The sequence below is a fragment of the Pristiophorus japonicus genome, chromosome 1 (assembly GCF_044704955.1).
Source record: "Pristiophorus japonicus isolate sPriJap1 chromosome 1, sPriJap1.hap1, whole genome shotgun sequence".
Lineage (NCBI taxonomy): Eukaryota > Metazoa > Chordata > Chondrichthyes > Pristiophoridae > Pristiophorus > Pristiophorus japonicus.
In genome coordinates this window covers 103,044,913-103,060,740 of record NC_091977.1, presented here as the reverse complement: position 1 = coordinate 103,060,740, position 15,828 = coordinate 103,044,913, and the positions used below count along the sequence as shown (strand labels likewise).

Genomic DNA, 15,828 nt, shown 5'->3' with positions numbered 1-15,828 from the left:
GAGTAAATGTAAATTTACTTTTGGGATCTATCCATTTTTCTTGTACTTGGTTTAGGAAGCAGCTCCTGAATGGAAGCTGGTGGAAATTATAATAAATAAAAATTTGTATATGTATTTGTCACTCACTGTGCCCAGGAGAAAATTATAATAGCTTGGAGTTTTCGTTTGCCCAGTGCAAATGGAAATTATGACCGTCATTTCTTGCTCTTTGTGTCTTTTCTACTTGTTAGTTTGTTTTAAGTTTGTAGTGTTGAATCCACATAAAAAATACGTGTAACACTGTAATACTTCAAATAATTCTGTCGATTAAGCTTGAATTTGTTCAGTGGCTTAATGCTTCTGCTTTTTTGAAAAATATATATAATTAAATTTCTACTCTTCCTCTTAACGTTATTATAGTAATCTTGAGATACAAGATAGTTTAGTTGGTGCAGGTATAAGAATTCTGTGCTTCTGCTGTAATGCTGACAGGTTTTGTGAACTGAAAACTAGTACTCTTTAAGGGCCCAAATTTCCCTATGAGTTGCACCATCTTTTTTGGTGTAACTTGATTTTTCTGGTGTATCTTTTTAGTTGCAAATATGGCCATTTAATTTGCACCAGTGTAAGTGAGTCAGTTAGGTTTTTTGTTAGGTCAGTTTTATTTCAAAAGGGGGCGTTCCAACTACTTACACCATTTATGCCAATTTGGCTGGAGGGGGCGGGTGGGAGAGAAATGGAGAAAGAACGCGGCAGGCTGTGGGGGAGGGGAGAGAGAAGGCTGAACTCTGCAGGCTATGAGATGGTGGGGGGGCTGGTGGTGATGGGTGGGAGGAAGGGAGAAGGCTGCAGGTTGTGGTGGGGGCGGGGGCGGTGTTGACGAGGAGGGATAGAGAAGTCACATGACTGAAGGGGGGGAGGGGAGAGAACAAAAGACCTTTGGGTTTCTTACCTTGTTTGGGGAGTGAGAAGAGCTGGGCTATGTGTTGTGTTAATGGAACGTGATTCAGTTTCAATGTAAAAAATATTTTATTGAACATTTTAGAATGTATTTCACTTTAGTGCAATAAAATAATATTTTTGTCTAATTAATTTAATATGACTCTTTAAGATCACTTAAAAACTTTAAGATCACTTATAAACTTTAAAGTTACAAAACAATTTCAATGTGAAAAATCTTACACTCTAAAATCACTTGAACTTCAAGAGCACTTTTTAGGTGTGAAATAACAAAATGTGACAACATTTACACTCTAAGATCACTTAAAAGCCCTAAGATCACTATAAGTTGTAAAGTTGTAAAGTTACAAAACTTACAAAACTATTTCCATTAGAAAAAACTTACACTCGAAGATCACTTAAAAACTTTAAGGTCACTTATAGTCTTGTAAAGTTACATCACTTACAAAACAATTTACATTTGAAAACAATTTCAAGAGTAAAATCAACAACAACAAAAACAGCAAAAAACGGCTGCACCCATCTCAGATCCATCATCCATCATCATAGGCAGTCGCACGAACCGAGGATGACTTGCTTCCATGTCAAAAAGTTCACAGGTATTTCAATAATGGACCTAAAATTTCAGGTCCGAACTAAATCTTGAAGGGTGGAAGATGCCTGTGCTTGGATTTTTTTATCGTGTGGTGACCATTGCACACCAGCCACTACACGGGCTTGACAGAGTAAGGTCTTGGTCCAGTAGCAAGGATTAACCAAGATGACTGGAAACCTGCTCTGCTGCACGGATCTAGTGCGCACACATATCGCAGTGTGGGCTGACCCATGCTGCCCCTGGGCTCTCACCTCTTCTGGGCCCCGAACGCGCGCCTCTCCTGGGCCCCGATCACGTCCCTCTACAGTCTCTCGCCGCTCTTTCACCCTGATCTTGCCGCTCCTAATGTACCTGCCCACGCTCCAATCACTGACCTGGACCTCGGTGACGTCCCTTTTCACTGCCGTTGCTCCCCTGCTCCAGCACGTGCTGCTCCCTGGAGTGGTATGCTGCCACGCTGCTCCTTCCACTCCCCGGCCTGCTCCGATGGTGCTCGCAGGCTGGGGGCCGCGCAGACTGGGGAGCGGAAGTAGCAGGGTGGCAGCCTGGCCCAGCAGTCTGTGCGGCCCCCAGCCTGCGAGCACCTTCGGAGCAGGCCGGGGAGCGGAAGGAGCAGGGTGGCAGCCTGGCCCAGCAGTCTGTGCGGCCCCCGGCCTGCGAGTCAGACCACATCTCGGTGAATGTGCACTGCTTCATGGGGGTGGGGGTGGTGGTGGTGGTGGTGGTGCTGGTGGGGGAGGTGGGTGGGTGGGTTACGGCTTGGGTCTCTACAGAGACTAGTATGGGGATTGCCGTGGGAGTGGCAGTGGATTGGCCTGGCTGTGTTCCCTTTTTGCAGCAGCTACCTCCCTGATGGTCTGTGCCATCGTTCCCGCTGCCTCTGAAATTCCTTCCCTGACGGCCTGTGACAGTATTGTTATTTCTGCCGTCAGTGTTGTTATCTCATCACCCACCCCACTGACGGTGTTCATGAGTGATCGGGTAAGCTCACTGGTCTCCATATCCACTGCCATCACCTGAGCCACATCTGTTGCACCCTCCAGCTCAGGACATTTCTCCTTGGCCTCGCCCTGGGTCTGTCTAGCGGAATCCCTCCAGTATGAGGCGCAGGCTGGGTGTTCCAGACTGCATTCCACCAGCACTGGGAGTCGCAAGCTCAGACGGTGGGGCACTGATTGTTCCATACTGCATTCCAGCAGGAGTGGAACCCAGAACCTTGGACAGTGGGGCATTGAGTGTTCCATACTGCATTCCAGCAGCACTGGAACCCGCAACCTCTGGACTTTCGAACGCATCCAATGTCGGTCCAAACCTTAAACCACTATGCAGGGACTGGGATGAGCTGAAACCACAGAATGTCGAACCAGACCCTAAACCACTATGCAGGGACTGGGATGAACTGAAACCATGGAATATCGAACCAGACTCTAAAGCACTATGTAGGAACTGAGATGAGCTGAAACCATGGAATGTTGAAGCAAATCCTAAACCACTATGCAGGGACTGGGCAGCACTCAAACCACGGAATGACAAATCAGAAATCATGGAAGTGCTTGGCAACGCAAGTTCAAGATTCTCCCCTTCATACCTCTCCATGGCCACCTCCTCCCCCTACAAAGTTGGTCTGGCTCGCTCGTGTCTGAATTTTCTTCTGTATCTTCAGGATTGGCATCAGGTTCTGCAAGATATAACAGAACAGTCAAATGGTTAGCAGCACAGCAGGGGGCAGGATGGGTGGCATGAGTAGGCTCACACGTAGCAGGCCAGGCAGCAGGTTGATTTGAAGGGCCATGAGTAATTTTCAGTATTTACTCTCTCCCTCGCGTGTGGGCCCAGCTTGTGCAGTACTGATTGCTTTTTTCCAGACAGGACCCATCAAAGCAGCGACCCCCTGTTCCAAGGGTGTCAGTGGGTGCAGATTTGGCGGGCCTCCTCCTGTTCGAGTTCTTTCCCTTTTTGTTGTGGGCCAATTTCTTCTGCAAAGATGAAAACATAACTTGCTGGAGAAGAGTGGCTTTCTGCTGGGTGGGACATATTTACAGATCGTCACATTTACAGATGCAATTCCATTGACAAATGAAAATATTACTTACACGAACTGCTTGACCAAGGTCCTGCCATTTCTTTTTATCTTGCCTTCCATTTCTTGTGGTATTCACCACTCTGCAGTAATCTTCTGCAAGTTTGTTCCAGCATTTATTAATTTATTTGGGTGGCACTTTTGCGCAACCTCTCTTGCTCATATCCAGCTCCTGCCATCTTTCCTCGATTATATTCACTAGTATCTCCACTTCTTGATGCGTGAAATTCTTCGTTCTTGGGGCGCGGTGTTGCATTGCTCTATTGAATTGACACTCAGTGATTTTTAAAAACACAAAGTCCTTATTTTGCTTGCAGCAATGAATGATTCTCACCTATGCAGCACTCCTTGTGGCGGTTTAGCAGCTGATTTCTTGCAGAGTACTCCAAACAGCACTCCTAAAGCTTTCAAAACATCAAGAAGGCATCCAAAACTCAGTGAGATGTTCTCCCTTTAAAAATGGCCGATTGCCAATGTTAATGCCCCACTGAGCATGTGCGAACGCTGCAATGCGCATGCGTGTGCTGCCAGCACTCAGTCACTCAGATCAGGCCCCGCCGGTTCTGCACGGCCAGCACGGACCTAGCTCTGACCCTTCTATTGTACGCCACGCCAGCGCCACAGATGGCCCGAGAATTTTTTCGGCGCTGCTTCTGAGGTAAAATTTCGCTGGGGGGCTTGGAGGTGCGCGAAAAAAACTGGAAGGCCAAATTTGGGCCCTATAACCTGATTGCAAGCATGCACAATCAACCTTGGCTGCAGCTTTATTTTAAAAAAACATACACAAACACGTTTACAAAGCTCCATCGATTTTACACCTGGACTGTGAAAGAAAAAGGCCCAATCAAACCACCAGTGTGGAAGAGAAACCTGCGAGGGGCAGCATGATGTGCAGTTAAATGTGAACTGATGTGAGAATGTCTGGAATGTAGATTCTTTAGAATTTGGAATGTTGAGTCTATACATTTCATTGCCATCCAACATAGTAAAATACAGGCAACGAAAGTGAATCCAGTTCCAACTTGAGAAGTATCCTTTCCCCATTAGGATTAAAAAGATAGTGAAGGATTTACTGGTGAGCTGCTGGTGTACAAGAGGACGGGTTAACTTTAGAATGGTGGTTCCTCTTTGAAGTACCTTAAAAGGATAACCGTGTCAGTCATGTTAAATAATACTTCTGGCAACAACACTAGCATAAGTGATGCTCCATCCCCTTATATGGGTACACAAAGAAAGTGCTGCTTCATAGTTGGCTTGTTTCTGGGTATATAATGTTTAGTGTGCAAAGCTAGACCTTTATAGCTGCATCAAGACACCTGCTCCTGTCTTTAGATTATAGTATCAACAAATGCGAGTTGGATTAGAATGAAGGCAAAAAGCTGAGCAATGCAGAAGGGTGTTGTAGATAAACAGGTTTATTTTATGGACAAGGGATCTTGCAATGACAAGTAATATTTTTGTTGAAATTAAACATTAGATATAGTTTATGAGGACAAGTTACATTCAAATTCAGTATATATACAGTACATAGAAATGTAAATGCTCATCAGAAAAAATTCAAAACTAGATTTAAGTTTATTCATAGTAAGATTGAATTGTGAAACTTGCTAAAATATTAATGGCTAAATGGTATATTTGTTTTAAATAATTTGTAAATTACACATCGCATTTACACATTGTATATAAACAGAGTTTATTTTTTTTTAGCATTAACTGTTCTCTCATCGTACCTTTCTGCATTTCAGCTTTTGCCAGACCAGCTGGTTTTGCTCCTGGAATTGCTCTTGGAAGTGAAGTCCTTGTCTTCCCGAACACTGCACTGGTTACAGAAGCACTATTGCCTCAGGGAGCAGGATGCAGAGGTAATTCATTTACTGGCCCACTGAACTGTTTTGTCAACACTTGATAAACTATGCCAGAGCGAAAAAATGCAGTTCACAGATCTTAAAATAGCAGCTGTATGTTCATTTAAGCCAGAATAGTCAACATACTCTGTAAGTAATCAGCTCCCATGTTTTTAAACCTAATGGGGAAGAAAGATTTTTGGAGTCCTGTAATTTTTTTTGGCAGAGAGGAAATCAATTTCTATCTGACTTGTACAAAAGCTTTATGTGACATAGTTCAAAATCTTGATGTTTCTCACTGGTGCTGCATGAGTTATATTCCACTTAAAAAGTGTCTCAAAATGTTAATACAGCAACATTGTTCGTTTTCAGTACTACAGATAGCTCACTGTGTTATCTTCCATTTGAGGAAATAAAACCCATTTTTTCAAAAAGAAAATCAGTTTAATGTAATGCTTAATAAATGTTTTAAACATACACTTCAAAAGTACTTCATTGGCTGCAAAGTGCTTTGGCTCATGAAAGGTGCTATATAAATACAAGTTCTTTCTATCACACATTGCACTGTTAGTTTCAGCAATCATCAGTATCCCAGATCCTTCTCCTGTGCTGTCTCCATAAGTCCACCACTGTTCATTTCATATTTCCATTGCTTATGCCCCTTTACCACTCTCAACATCTTTCAATTGAAACATTAAGGGGCTGAATTTGCCCCATGCTGGGTTTGGGGCGGTCATTTCGCTGATAGAGATTTTTTTATCCTGGCGCAGGATGTGCCAGCCCCAGCGTGGATTTGGGCTCTTTGTTCAAAAAAAATGTTGACTGCACTAACCCGCCATTACCCGGTGTTTGCGGGACGTTACGCTCAGCGCCACATCATGGCGTCGCATCGCAATGTCTGAGGAACACATTCAGCGCCGCCCAATTGGCCACCAGGGGGTGCCGGCCTGCCTGCTAGCAGCCTGGCCGAACCAGCGGCTGCCATTGTCGGGCCGACATGAAAATGATGGCGGCCGATGTGGCGACATCTCCCATTTAAGGGCAGCTGGGGTGCCACAGCCATCATAGCTTCATGTACCGAGCAGACCTCGCTCCCGTGGGGCAATTTCCCCCGCGGAGCGCAAAGGTATCGACGCGGCGCACGGTTATGACATCGCCGGTGCACTAATCGCGGGGCGCGCCGCAAACCACTTTCCACCGGCAGAGCCCCAGGGGCAAATCCGCGTGGGTCGATGTGGCCGACGCACCCATGCGCTAACGTATTAGTGCTCCTGTAGTGCTGACCAACAGTGCTAACTGGCTCTGCGCAAAAGGCAATTTTGGCCCCTAAATGTTTACTACTCATCAATCCCCAATCTATCCAAATCCTTCTGTATTTGACTACTTTCCTATTTTGAAAAAAGAAGAAACTTACTTTTTATGTCCTCAAGATATGCTGAAGTCTTTACCACTTACCGCCAATTAATTATTTTTGAAGTGTAAATCACTGTTATGTAGGCAAACATGACAGCCAATTTGCACACAGCATGGTCCCACAACAGCAAATGAGGTAAATGAACATATAGATTTAGTGGTGTTAGTTGAGGGAAGAATATTAACCAGGTCACTGGAAGAACCTCCAATTACTCTTCAAACTAGTGCCATGGGATCTTTTACGTTTATCTGACTAGGCAGATGCAAGTTTAATTGCTCAATGTGAAGACAACATCTCCGACAAAGAGAATTCACTCAGTCTTGTACTGAACTATCGAACCGAGGTTAAGTGCTCAAAGCTAGGAGTGGGGCAAGAAGGCAAACAAGATTTTAGGCTGAACAAGCAGAGGTATAGAACACAAGTTACAAAGGATAATAGGAAGCTTGTCAATAGTGCAAGTTCAGCAAACCTGGCGTTCTTTGTCCAATTCTGGTCACAGTGCTATGGTGACCAGAGTGTTTCGGCACTAGAGTACAAAGGGAAGAACAAAACTGGGAATGTTATCAAGAAGAGTAGACTAAAAGGATACTTCTTTGAAGTTCTCAATATTCCAAGAGTTATAGATAAACTGTTTGACACAAATTTTGTAACCAGGACATGGATTCAAGTTTTAACAGGAAAAATGAACAGACAGTTGAGATTTAAATTTAAAATTTAAAGTTTAAAGTTTAGATACTTCACACACAGGGTGGTAAATGCGGAACAGACTGCTCGGAAGATATTTTAGACAGAACAGACTGCCAATATATACAGTATCAGAGACATTGTAACTGATACTGTCAGCAAATTTAGCAGGAAGCTAGTTTTAAAAGATATTGATTTTGATTTTGTTCTTGGGATGTGGATGTTATTGGCAAGGTGGGCATTTATTGCCTGTTTAATACAACTGAGTCGCTTGCTAAACCACTTCAGAGGGTCATTAAGAGTCAACCACATTGGTGTGGGAGTGGAGTCACATATAGGTCTGACTGGATAAGGACGGCAGGTTTCCTTTCCTAAAGGACATTAATGCACCAGTTGGGTTTTTACAATAATTCGACAGCTTCAATTTATTTCCAGATTTTTAAAAAACGGAATTCAAATTCTCAAACTGACATGGTGGGATTTGAACTCATATTTCTCTGCATTATTAGTCCAGGCCTCTGGATCACTGGTCCAGTAACAACCATTACACTACTGTAGGATTGTCAACCCCACCGCCTCATAAATCAGGAGACAAACTCTTAAAAATCATGATTTGGTATAGAAATCATGAGTTGCTGTTTTCCCTGACCCGATCCCTCGCTGACCTTTGCTCCTGGACAGGAAGCACATTCCCTGACCTTTGCTCCTGAACAGGAAGTGCATTCTACGACCTTTCCTCCCGGACAGGAAGCAGATTCCACGACCTTTCCTCCAGGCAGGAAGCGCATTCAGCCATCACTAACTGATTACTGATATAATAACATAAGAAATAGGAACATGAGTAGGTGGATCGGTGGCTCCGTTGTCGTGTCACTCACAGGCTAGCTTTGCTCTGCTTTTGACCATTACCCTTTACGGAACATAGCTGAGTAATTACATAATTTTGCTAAATAATCTTTCACTATGAAATACAATAATTAAATTTTTTTTCTGAAAAAAATATACTAAGCTTTAAAAGAAAGGATGATTCAATTGTTACATAAACATGTATTTCTAAACAATTGACACAACAAAACATTTACACAGCAGCAAGGGTATTTAATACGTAACTCAATTATATTTTGGTAAATTTAGTATTTTGAAATCCTGATTTTTGCATTGCTGGAAGATACCTAGTTTTGCTTGGATTGGGAGCGGGGCAAAACAAAATTAACGTGGCGATTTTTTTTGAAGTGTTGCAATTAGAAATTTGGAAAAAGCTTTAACCCTGCATGACATGAATTTCTTTCATTTTTGCCATGTCTTTCCACCTCATCTTGTCTGCTCTATTTGACAGGAAATTTTCCAGTTTACAATCACTCAAGAAGGCAGGAAAAAGTTTACAATATCACAGGGCTCCCGTTGGGTATTGGCCCATGCTAACGCACTCAAATTCAGCCTCTAATCTCCGCCAGGAGCCTCTATTTTATAAAAATAGGTTAGGTTAAAGTAGAAAAGGCATACATCAGAAACATCAAAGCTTTCCATTCATTCAATGTAAATTAGTAATGCAAAGAACATACTTCCCTTTTAATTGCTTTTTGATGAAGGCCTCAACCAGAAACACAGCACTTCTGTTAAATAGTGGAGCACAGTCTAATATTTAATCATTAATATACCCACCATTTCTCCCCCTTAGCAGCTCGCCACATCACAGTCAAAAATGCAACACATTCTCTCCATTATCCACTCACCAAATTGTACCTGTACTTGACCTTCACTCTAATGCTTCAGTCTCAGTGAGGAGCAGGACAAGGCACTGATTCATTCGTGGCAAAGTACCAGTGTTTCTATGTAACAATCTGGCCCTGTTGTACTTCAACACTACTGCTAACAATTAGAGTCAAACATCTTCAGAAATGCCTAACTCTTGGGATAAACGCCAATTTGTGCATGTGTGAAAAATATACGCCATTCATGCATGTGCAAATTGGTGTATTTTTTCACAAAAAAAATTGTGGGATTTAGGCTTTCCATTGCGAGTGAAGCTTTATTTTACTCTGAAATCACGTCTTCGGGAGACTTAACAATGCTGCTACTGTATCCTTTTGGGTATAGGAAATACAGTACAGAATGGGTGCTGCACTCTTCAAATGAAGCCCAGGCCTCGCGTTTAAATCTCCAAGAGGATTTACCTCCTTCCCCACACCCTTGGAAGCTATTTCCTCTCATGGGGAATCCAGAACATGGGGCACAATCTTAAAATTAGAGATAGGCCATTCAGGAGTGAAATCAGGAAGCACTTTTTCACACAATGGGTAGTGAAAATCTAGAAAACTCTCCCAAAAGCCTGTGGATACTGGGTCAATTGAATTTTTCAAGTGAGAACAATGTATTTTTATTAGGCAATGGTATCGACGGGCATGGATCAACAGTGGGTAGATGGAGTTGAGGTACAGAACAGCCATGGCTTTGGTGAGACCACACCTGGAGTACTGCACACAGTTTTGGTTTCCTTATCTAAGGAAGGATATACTTGCCTCAGAGATGGTGCAAGAAAGGTTCACTAGATTGATTATTGCATTGAGAGGTTTATCCTCTGAGAAGAGATTGAGTAGATTAGGCCTATATTCTCTGGAGCTTAGAGAATGTGAGGTGATCTCATTGAAACAGATAAGATTCTGAGGGGGTTTGACAGGATAGATGCTGAGAAGTCATTTCCCCTGGCCGGAGAGTCTAGAACTAGGGGTCATAGTCTCAGGATAAGGAGTTGGCCTTTTAAGACTGAGATGAGGAATTTCTTCACTCAGAGGGTTGTGAATCTTTGGAATTCTCTGCCCCAAAGTGCTGTGGATGCTCAGTTGTTGAATATATTCAAGGCTGAGATAGATTTTTGGACTCGAGAGGAATCAAGGGATATGGGGATAGGGCAGGAAAGTGGTGTTGAGGTCGAAGATCAGCCATGATATTGAATGGCGGAGCAGGCTTGATGGGTCATATGGCCTACTCCTACTTTTAGTTCTTATGTGATTTAATTGAATGCTGGAACAGGCTCAAGAGGCTGAATGGCCTACTCCTGTTCCTAAGTCTCAACTATTTGTTAGTTGTCAAGGTTGTAAACAGTATTCCTGTTACTTATCGAATGTCTCTGCTAGAGGTACACCTAAGAATAATGACATTATAGATTGAGGACATAAAGTGCAAATCTTTTCACACTTAAGCCAGTTGAGCAATCTGGATCATTTGGAATCGGCAGATTGCAGAAGTCTTGGAGGTAGAAGCAATGTCTTGTTAATATTTTGACAGAGAAGGAGCAAAATCTATGTCATAAAAAGGCTGGGGTTGCACATCTTCCTTATTCACCACAATCCCAATGATGGTGCTTGTGCTCGCTGTCTACTTTTAAAATAAAAATAGTACTAATAACAGTTAAAAATGGTGCTATGACAATGCTGTTATTGTGGAATATGATATCACAGGAGGACATGATAAGATTATTATTTTGCAGCTGCGAGACCATAGCGCATATTGGGAAATTGTGGCACATTTTACATTTTCTATCTGTTGATCCCATCTGTGATTTCCGACTCTGACCTCCCAACAGAGCACCAAAACATACATTTGTAAAATAAGCCCTGAAATATTTTGTACATGTCTGGATTTTTTCATTCAATAGTCTAACATTGTTTCCCATAAGTGGACCATATCTTCATACGTTCCAGAGGCATACTTTTTTCAATCTTTGTCCTATCCTCACAAAGGTGCATATCTGAAGGATTAAAAAATATCTTTCTTGCAGTAATTTTACTGAATTTAATGTAATCTGTGCTATACCTGTATTACCAAATGTCACAATAATTGTATCAAAGATCAGAGGTTTTCAAACTATAATTAAATTAAATAGTAATACAAAAATCAGTGAATAATAAGGACATTTATAAACGCAAATGCACTTAAAAAATCTAGAATGGACCAATTACCCTTTGTAGGAAAAGCTTCTGATTGAGTATATGAATCTGATAAATTTGTGCAAATTTCTATTCATAACAAATTCAGCTTCTTGAAGATCTTCTGTATCGACATACTGTGCCTGCCTATGTAGTTCCACGTCCTTTTGGCTTTGTTGATCGCTGCTGTGCATGTTTAGCATTGAGCAGTAAGAATCGTAGGTCTGTTTTGGTTTCATCCGTAGCTATTTCAACACCATTCATGCAGTAAGCTTGTTTATCATAATTAATTTCCATTTTGCTTCATGTTGTGTCTGCCCTTTGCATTTTTGTTTCAAAAATTTCCCCACTGGCGGCCCCCAATTATTCTATTTTGTAGTATTCCCCTTCCTCTAAAATTCTAAAGTTAATCCTTTTGATCAACTATCTGGTTCACTCATTCAGATGAGTTTTTCCACAAACACCCCATATGCATGCTGGGTGCCAGTAGTTTGCACGTGAATGTGTTCAAAAGTTAGAGCAGATGCTGTGGTTATTTTGTTTTTTAAAATACTTCTTTAGATGTCATATATTTCCGATTGCTCACAGTGCAGATTCTGGTAAGAGAGTAAAAATTAATAAGGAAAAGGAGGGAAGAAAATCAACTGATGCTTGTGTGTTTGCAATTTCTTTATTTCTGATTTCCAGCATTGGCTGTTTTTTTCTTTTTATCTTATGAAATATCATTGCTGCTCTAGTTGATAAGAGTTAGTGTATGGTGATTTGGTGTTTGTAAACTTTGAAGACGTTACACGAAATGTTAGAGATAAGAGAAGGCTATTCTGTCATGAAAGCTCATCCCTCTAGCACTTTAGCTTTCCCATCATAGCATCTAATTATATTTTAAATTAGATCTGTTGCCTCCTTGGTAGACTTTTCTAAACATTTATCAGTGTTTCTGATGTGTTTTAACATTTCTTTTTACTAATTTGCATATAAATCCTCTTGTTCTAGTTTCTTCGCATACTTTTAAGGAATAACCTATATTTACCTTATTCATAACATTTCATATTTTATATACTTCAAGGAGGTCTCCCCTTAACCGTCTTCTTTTAGACAGCAAAGTTTAAGCTCTTCTTTTATCAGAGCTTATCCATTTTACACTTGGAATCAGTCCTGTTGCTCTTTTCTCTATTAGGCTGCTTTATAAATGTAAATTGTCATCAACTAAAGAGAAATTAGAGGGTCTTTTTTATGGTTTGGTGACCAAAACTGAATACACTATTCTAAGTGTGATCAAAACTATGCCTTTTGAAAGTTATATTTTAGCATTATCATTCTATTAGCTTTTTAAATTGGTTCATCACATTGAATGGACATTGAAAGTGTCTTGACATTTTTTTGCCCTGTGTAATATATTGCATTTGTCAGTGTTAAATTAGTTTGCCCAACTGCATAATGAATCCAAATACTCCTGGAAATATTTTGCTGCTTCCCCTGACTCTCCTGCAGCAAATATGGACAATATATAATTGGTTTCAGTATGCAGCTCATTAATATAGTTTAGAAACAAGGCACTGATCCTTTGCAACTCCACTTAACACCAACTCCACTTCCAGTCTGACATTTTTCACGTGCGTACTCTGTTTTCTTATTTTTAGTTAATTTCTTAACCAGCCCCATGTTAGACACATTTTTGTGGCTTTTAGCTTAATTTAAACTCTTTCGCCTGTAATTTTGTCAAAGGCTTAATTAACAACTGGGCTGATAATCTGATGCTTGACCCCATAGGTCTATGCAGTAAGGGTTTAGATAGCCCAACAATTTTATGCTGAAATGCCACATCAATTCTTAACCTCCTCACTAAGCACAGTTTGTGTCTAAGTGACTGATGCTTAAGTTTGGCTTGCTAAATTATCTTGCATCACTCTGTTCGGATAGTCACAAGGTCCTGAGTGAATGAATTAAACTTTTCTTGCCAGATTATCAAAGAAAATATCAGACTATTATAATTATCTCTACTTAAACTTAAACATGGGGTATAACAACTATTAATAAATATAAATAGCTATAGACATGGCTAGCTAGCAGTTTGAATTCCAAGTGATTAATAAACAGATATTTACAAAGTGAACAACAGTCTGTAGAGGCAGTTCAGTGTATCACTGTAATTCAGCATCAACTGGTTTGTTGAATATTAAATTATAGTTGAGGGCATTGTCTGAGATTACAGCAAATTGGTGAGACTATACGAGTAAATCTTCGTTAGCAGACAAGTTAACAGTATTGGATACCCAGTCTTTGAACAGATTAAAGTCTATGGGGCCGAAATTGTCCGCCTGTGCACCTGCGTTCTAATGGGGCACAAATGGTTTTTCACCCGGGTGCGATGAGAACAGCGCCCCCCGTGGAACTCGGTGCAGGTTTTGCGAAGGCGCTAAGAGGTGGGGCTTCGCTGCTGCCGGCAGCGCCCCACTCGGCTGCGCCCGCTCGCAGTGCGCTGGAAGAGAAATTCGGCCCCGCTCCCTCACTTACCGCCTGGCGGTGATGACCGTTTCAGTTGTCGAGTTGCAGTCGGAAGTCGGCTGGAGGAGCACTATTTAAAGGCGCCATCTTTACCAACAATTTTTGTCGGCCTTTACTCTTTGCAGCTTGTGAACACATAGGCAGAGTTGCTGTTGGACAGATTTCAGCGATTTTTCACTTCAAGGACTGTTCTGCCTCCCAACTATTCCTTTGTATCATTGAGGCAGATTTGAAACCACAACATTTATAGTTTCATGGGGGCTGTGTTGGCACTCGACCTCCTGCTCCGATATCACCTTCAGAGGCTACTTAAGCAGAGATAAGTGCAGAGAGAAAGATGGGGAGAAGGACAGGGAGCAGCACAGGGAGAAGGTTAGGGAGCAAGGCAGAAAAATGTGACCAGAGGCTGAAGGCCTAACAGAGATGGCAACAAGAGACCTTAACCTCCCAGGATATTCCGGCAGCAGTTCTCCGACATCAATTTCACTGAGGAACAGTGTTTATTCGAAGGCTGCGATTCAGCAAGGACGTGGTCACAGAGCTCTGCCATCTACTGCAACCAGACCTCGAGCCTCAGGCCAGGGTGCAGACGGCTTGTCCTTACACCCTTTCTTGAATAAGGGTGTCATATTTGCCACGTTCCAATCCTCTGGCACCTCCCCCGCATCTAGGGAAGATTGAAAAATTATGGGAAGTCCTTCCGCTATCTCCAACTCACTTCCCTTAGCAACCTGGGATGCAGATGGCCTTGCAGGATGCCCTTGACCAGCTCTGGGCCTGGAAGGCCTGGCTGTAGGCTGCACCTCCTCAGGCTGGGCAGTGGCAGTCTGGGCTGGCTGGGTGACTGGCAGCGACAAGTGCAATGGCGAAGTGGCAGTGGTGGGATCAGGAATGCTGTTATCGTGACAGAGAACAGCAAGTTACTGCTCCACTGATCCAGTGCCACTCCCCCAGGGCAACAGCTCGGCATCCCTACCAATCTGCTGGAACACAGATTGGTGGGCTGCTGTGACACTGTGAGATCCCCGGTGGACTATGGTGGCCCAACGGCGATGACACCAGTCAGACCATGCGTGACATTCAGCTGAGACTGCATGAGAGCAGTCTGAGTCTCGATACCAGCACTCACTGACTGCATGACAGCACAATGCCATTGCGTGGCATCAAGCTGAGATTGCATGACAGCAGTCTGAGCTCCCATGCCACCAACCATTGTCTGCATCACAGCTCCTGTGCTGCAATGGACGCTGCCACGTCACCCATGACATGGGTCATGAGGTCTGTGTTGTGTATTTGTAAGGCATGCACTCCCATGTTCCGCCACCAGGGAGTGCATCCCCTGAAGTCCCAAGGGATCCCAGCATCCCTTGGGAGCATTGTATATAAGCCAGCCCCTAAGGCCTGTTCCTCACTCTGGAGTGTCTTAATAAAGACTGAGGTCACTGTTACTTTAACCTCCCTGTGTGCAGTCTCATTTGTGTCAGGAACACTACAACTGGCGACGAGCATACGAATCTAACGCAAAGATGCAGCAAACTGTGGGCATCCTGGAGAAGTTCTCAGAGGGTGAGGACTGGGAAGCCGATGTCGAATGGCTAGACCAGTACTTTGTAGCCAACGAGCTGGACGGAGAAGGAAGCGCTGCAAAAAGGAGAGTAGTCCTCCTCACGGTCTGCGGGGCACCGACCTACAGCCTCATGAAGAATCTTCTGGCTCCGGTGAAACCCACAGATAAGTCGTATGAGGAGCTTTGTACACTGGTTCGGGAGCATCTTAACCCGAGGAAGGGTGTGCTGATGGCAGGGCATCGGTTCTATACGTGCCAGCGATCTGAAGGTCAG

The 15,828-nt window shown here is 42.8% G+C and overlaps 1 protein-coding gene across 1 annotated transcript in view; it reads left to right on the top strand.

Moving 5' to 3' along the window:
- Positions 1 to 15,828, top strand: part of aopep (aminopeptidase O (putative)) — a 473,316-nt gene that overhangs the window by 397,411 nt on the left and 60,077 nt on the right. Inside the window, exon 14 of the mRNA XM_070882030.1 lies at positions 5,360 to 5,476. Coding sequence (XP_070738131.1) covers positions 5,360 to 5,476 — 117 coding nt within the window. The remainder of the gene's footprint in view (positions 1 to 5,359; positions 5,477 to 15,828) is intronic.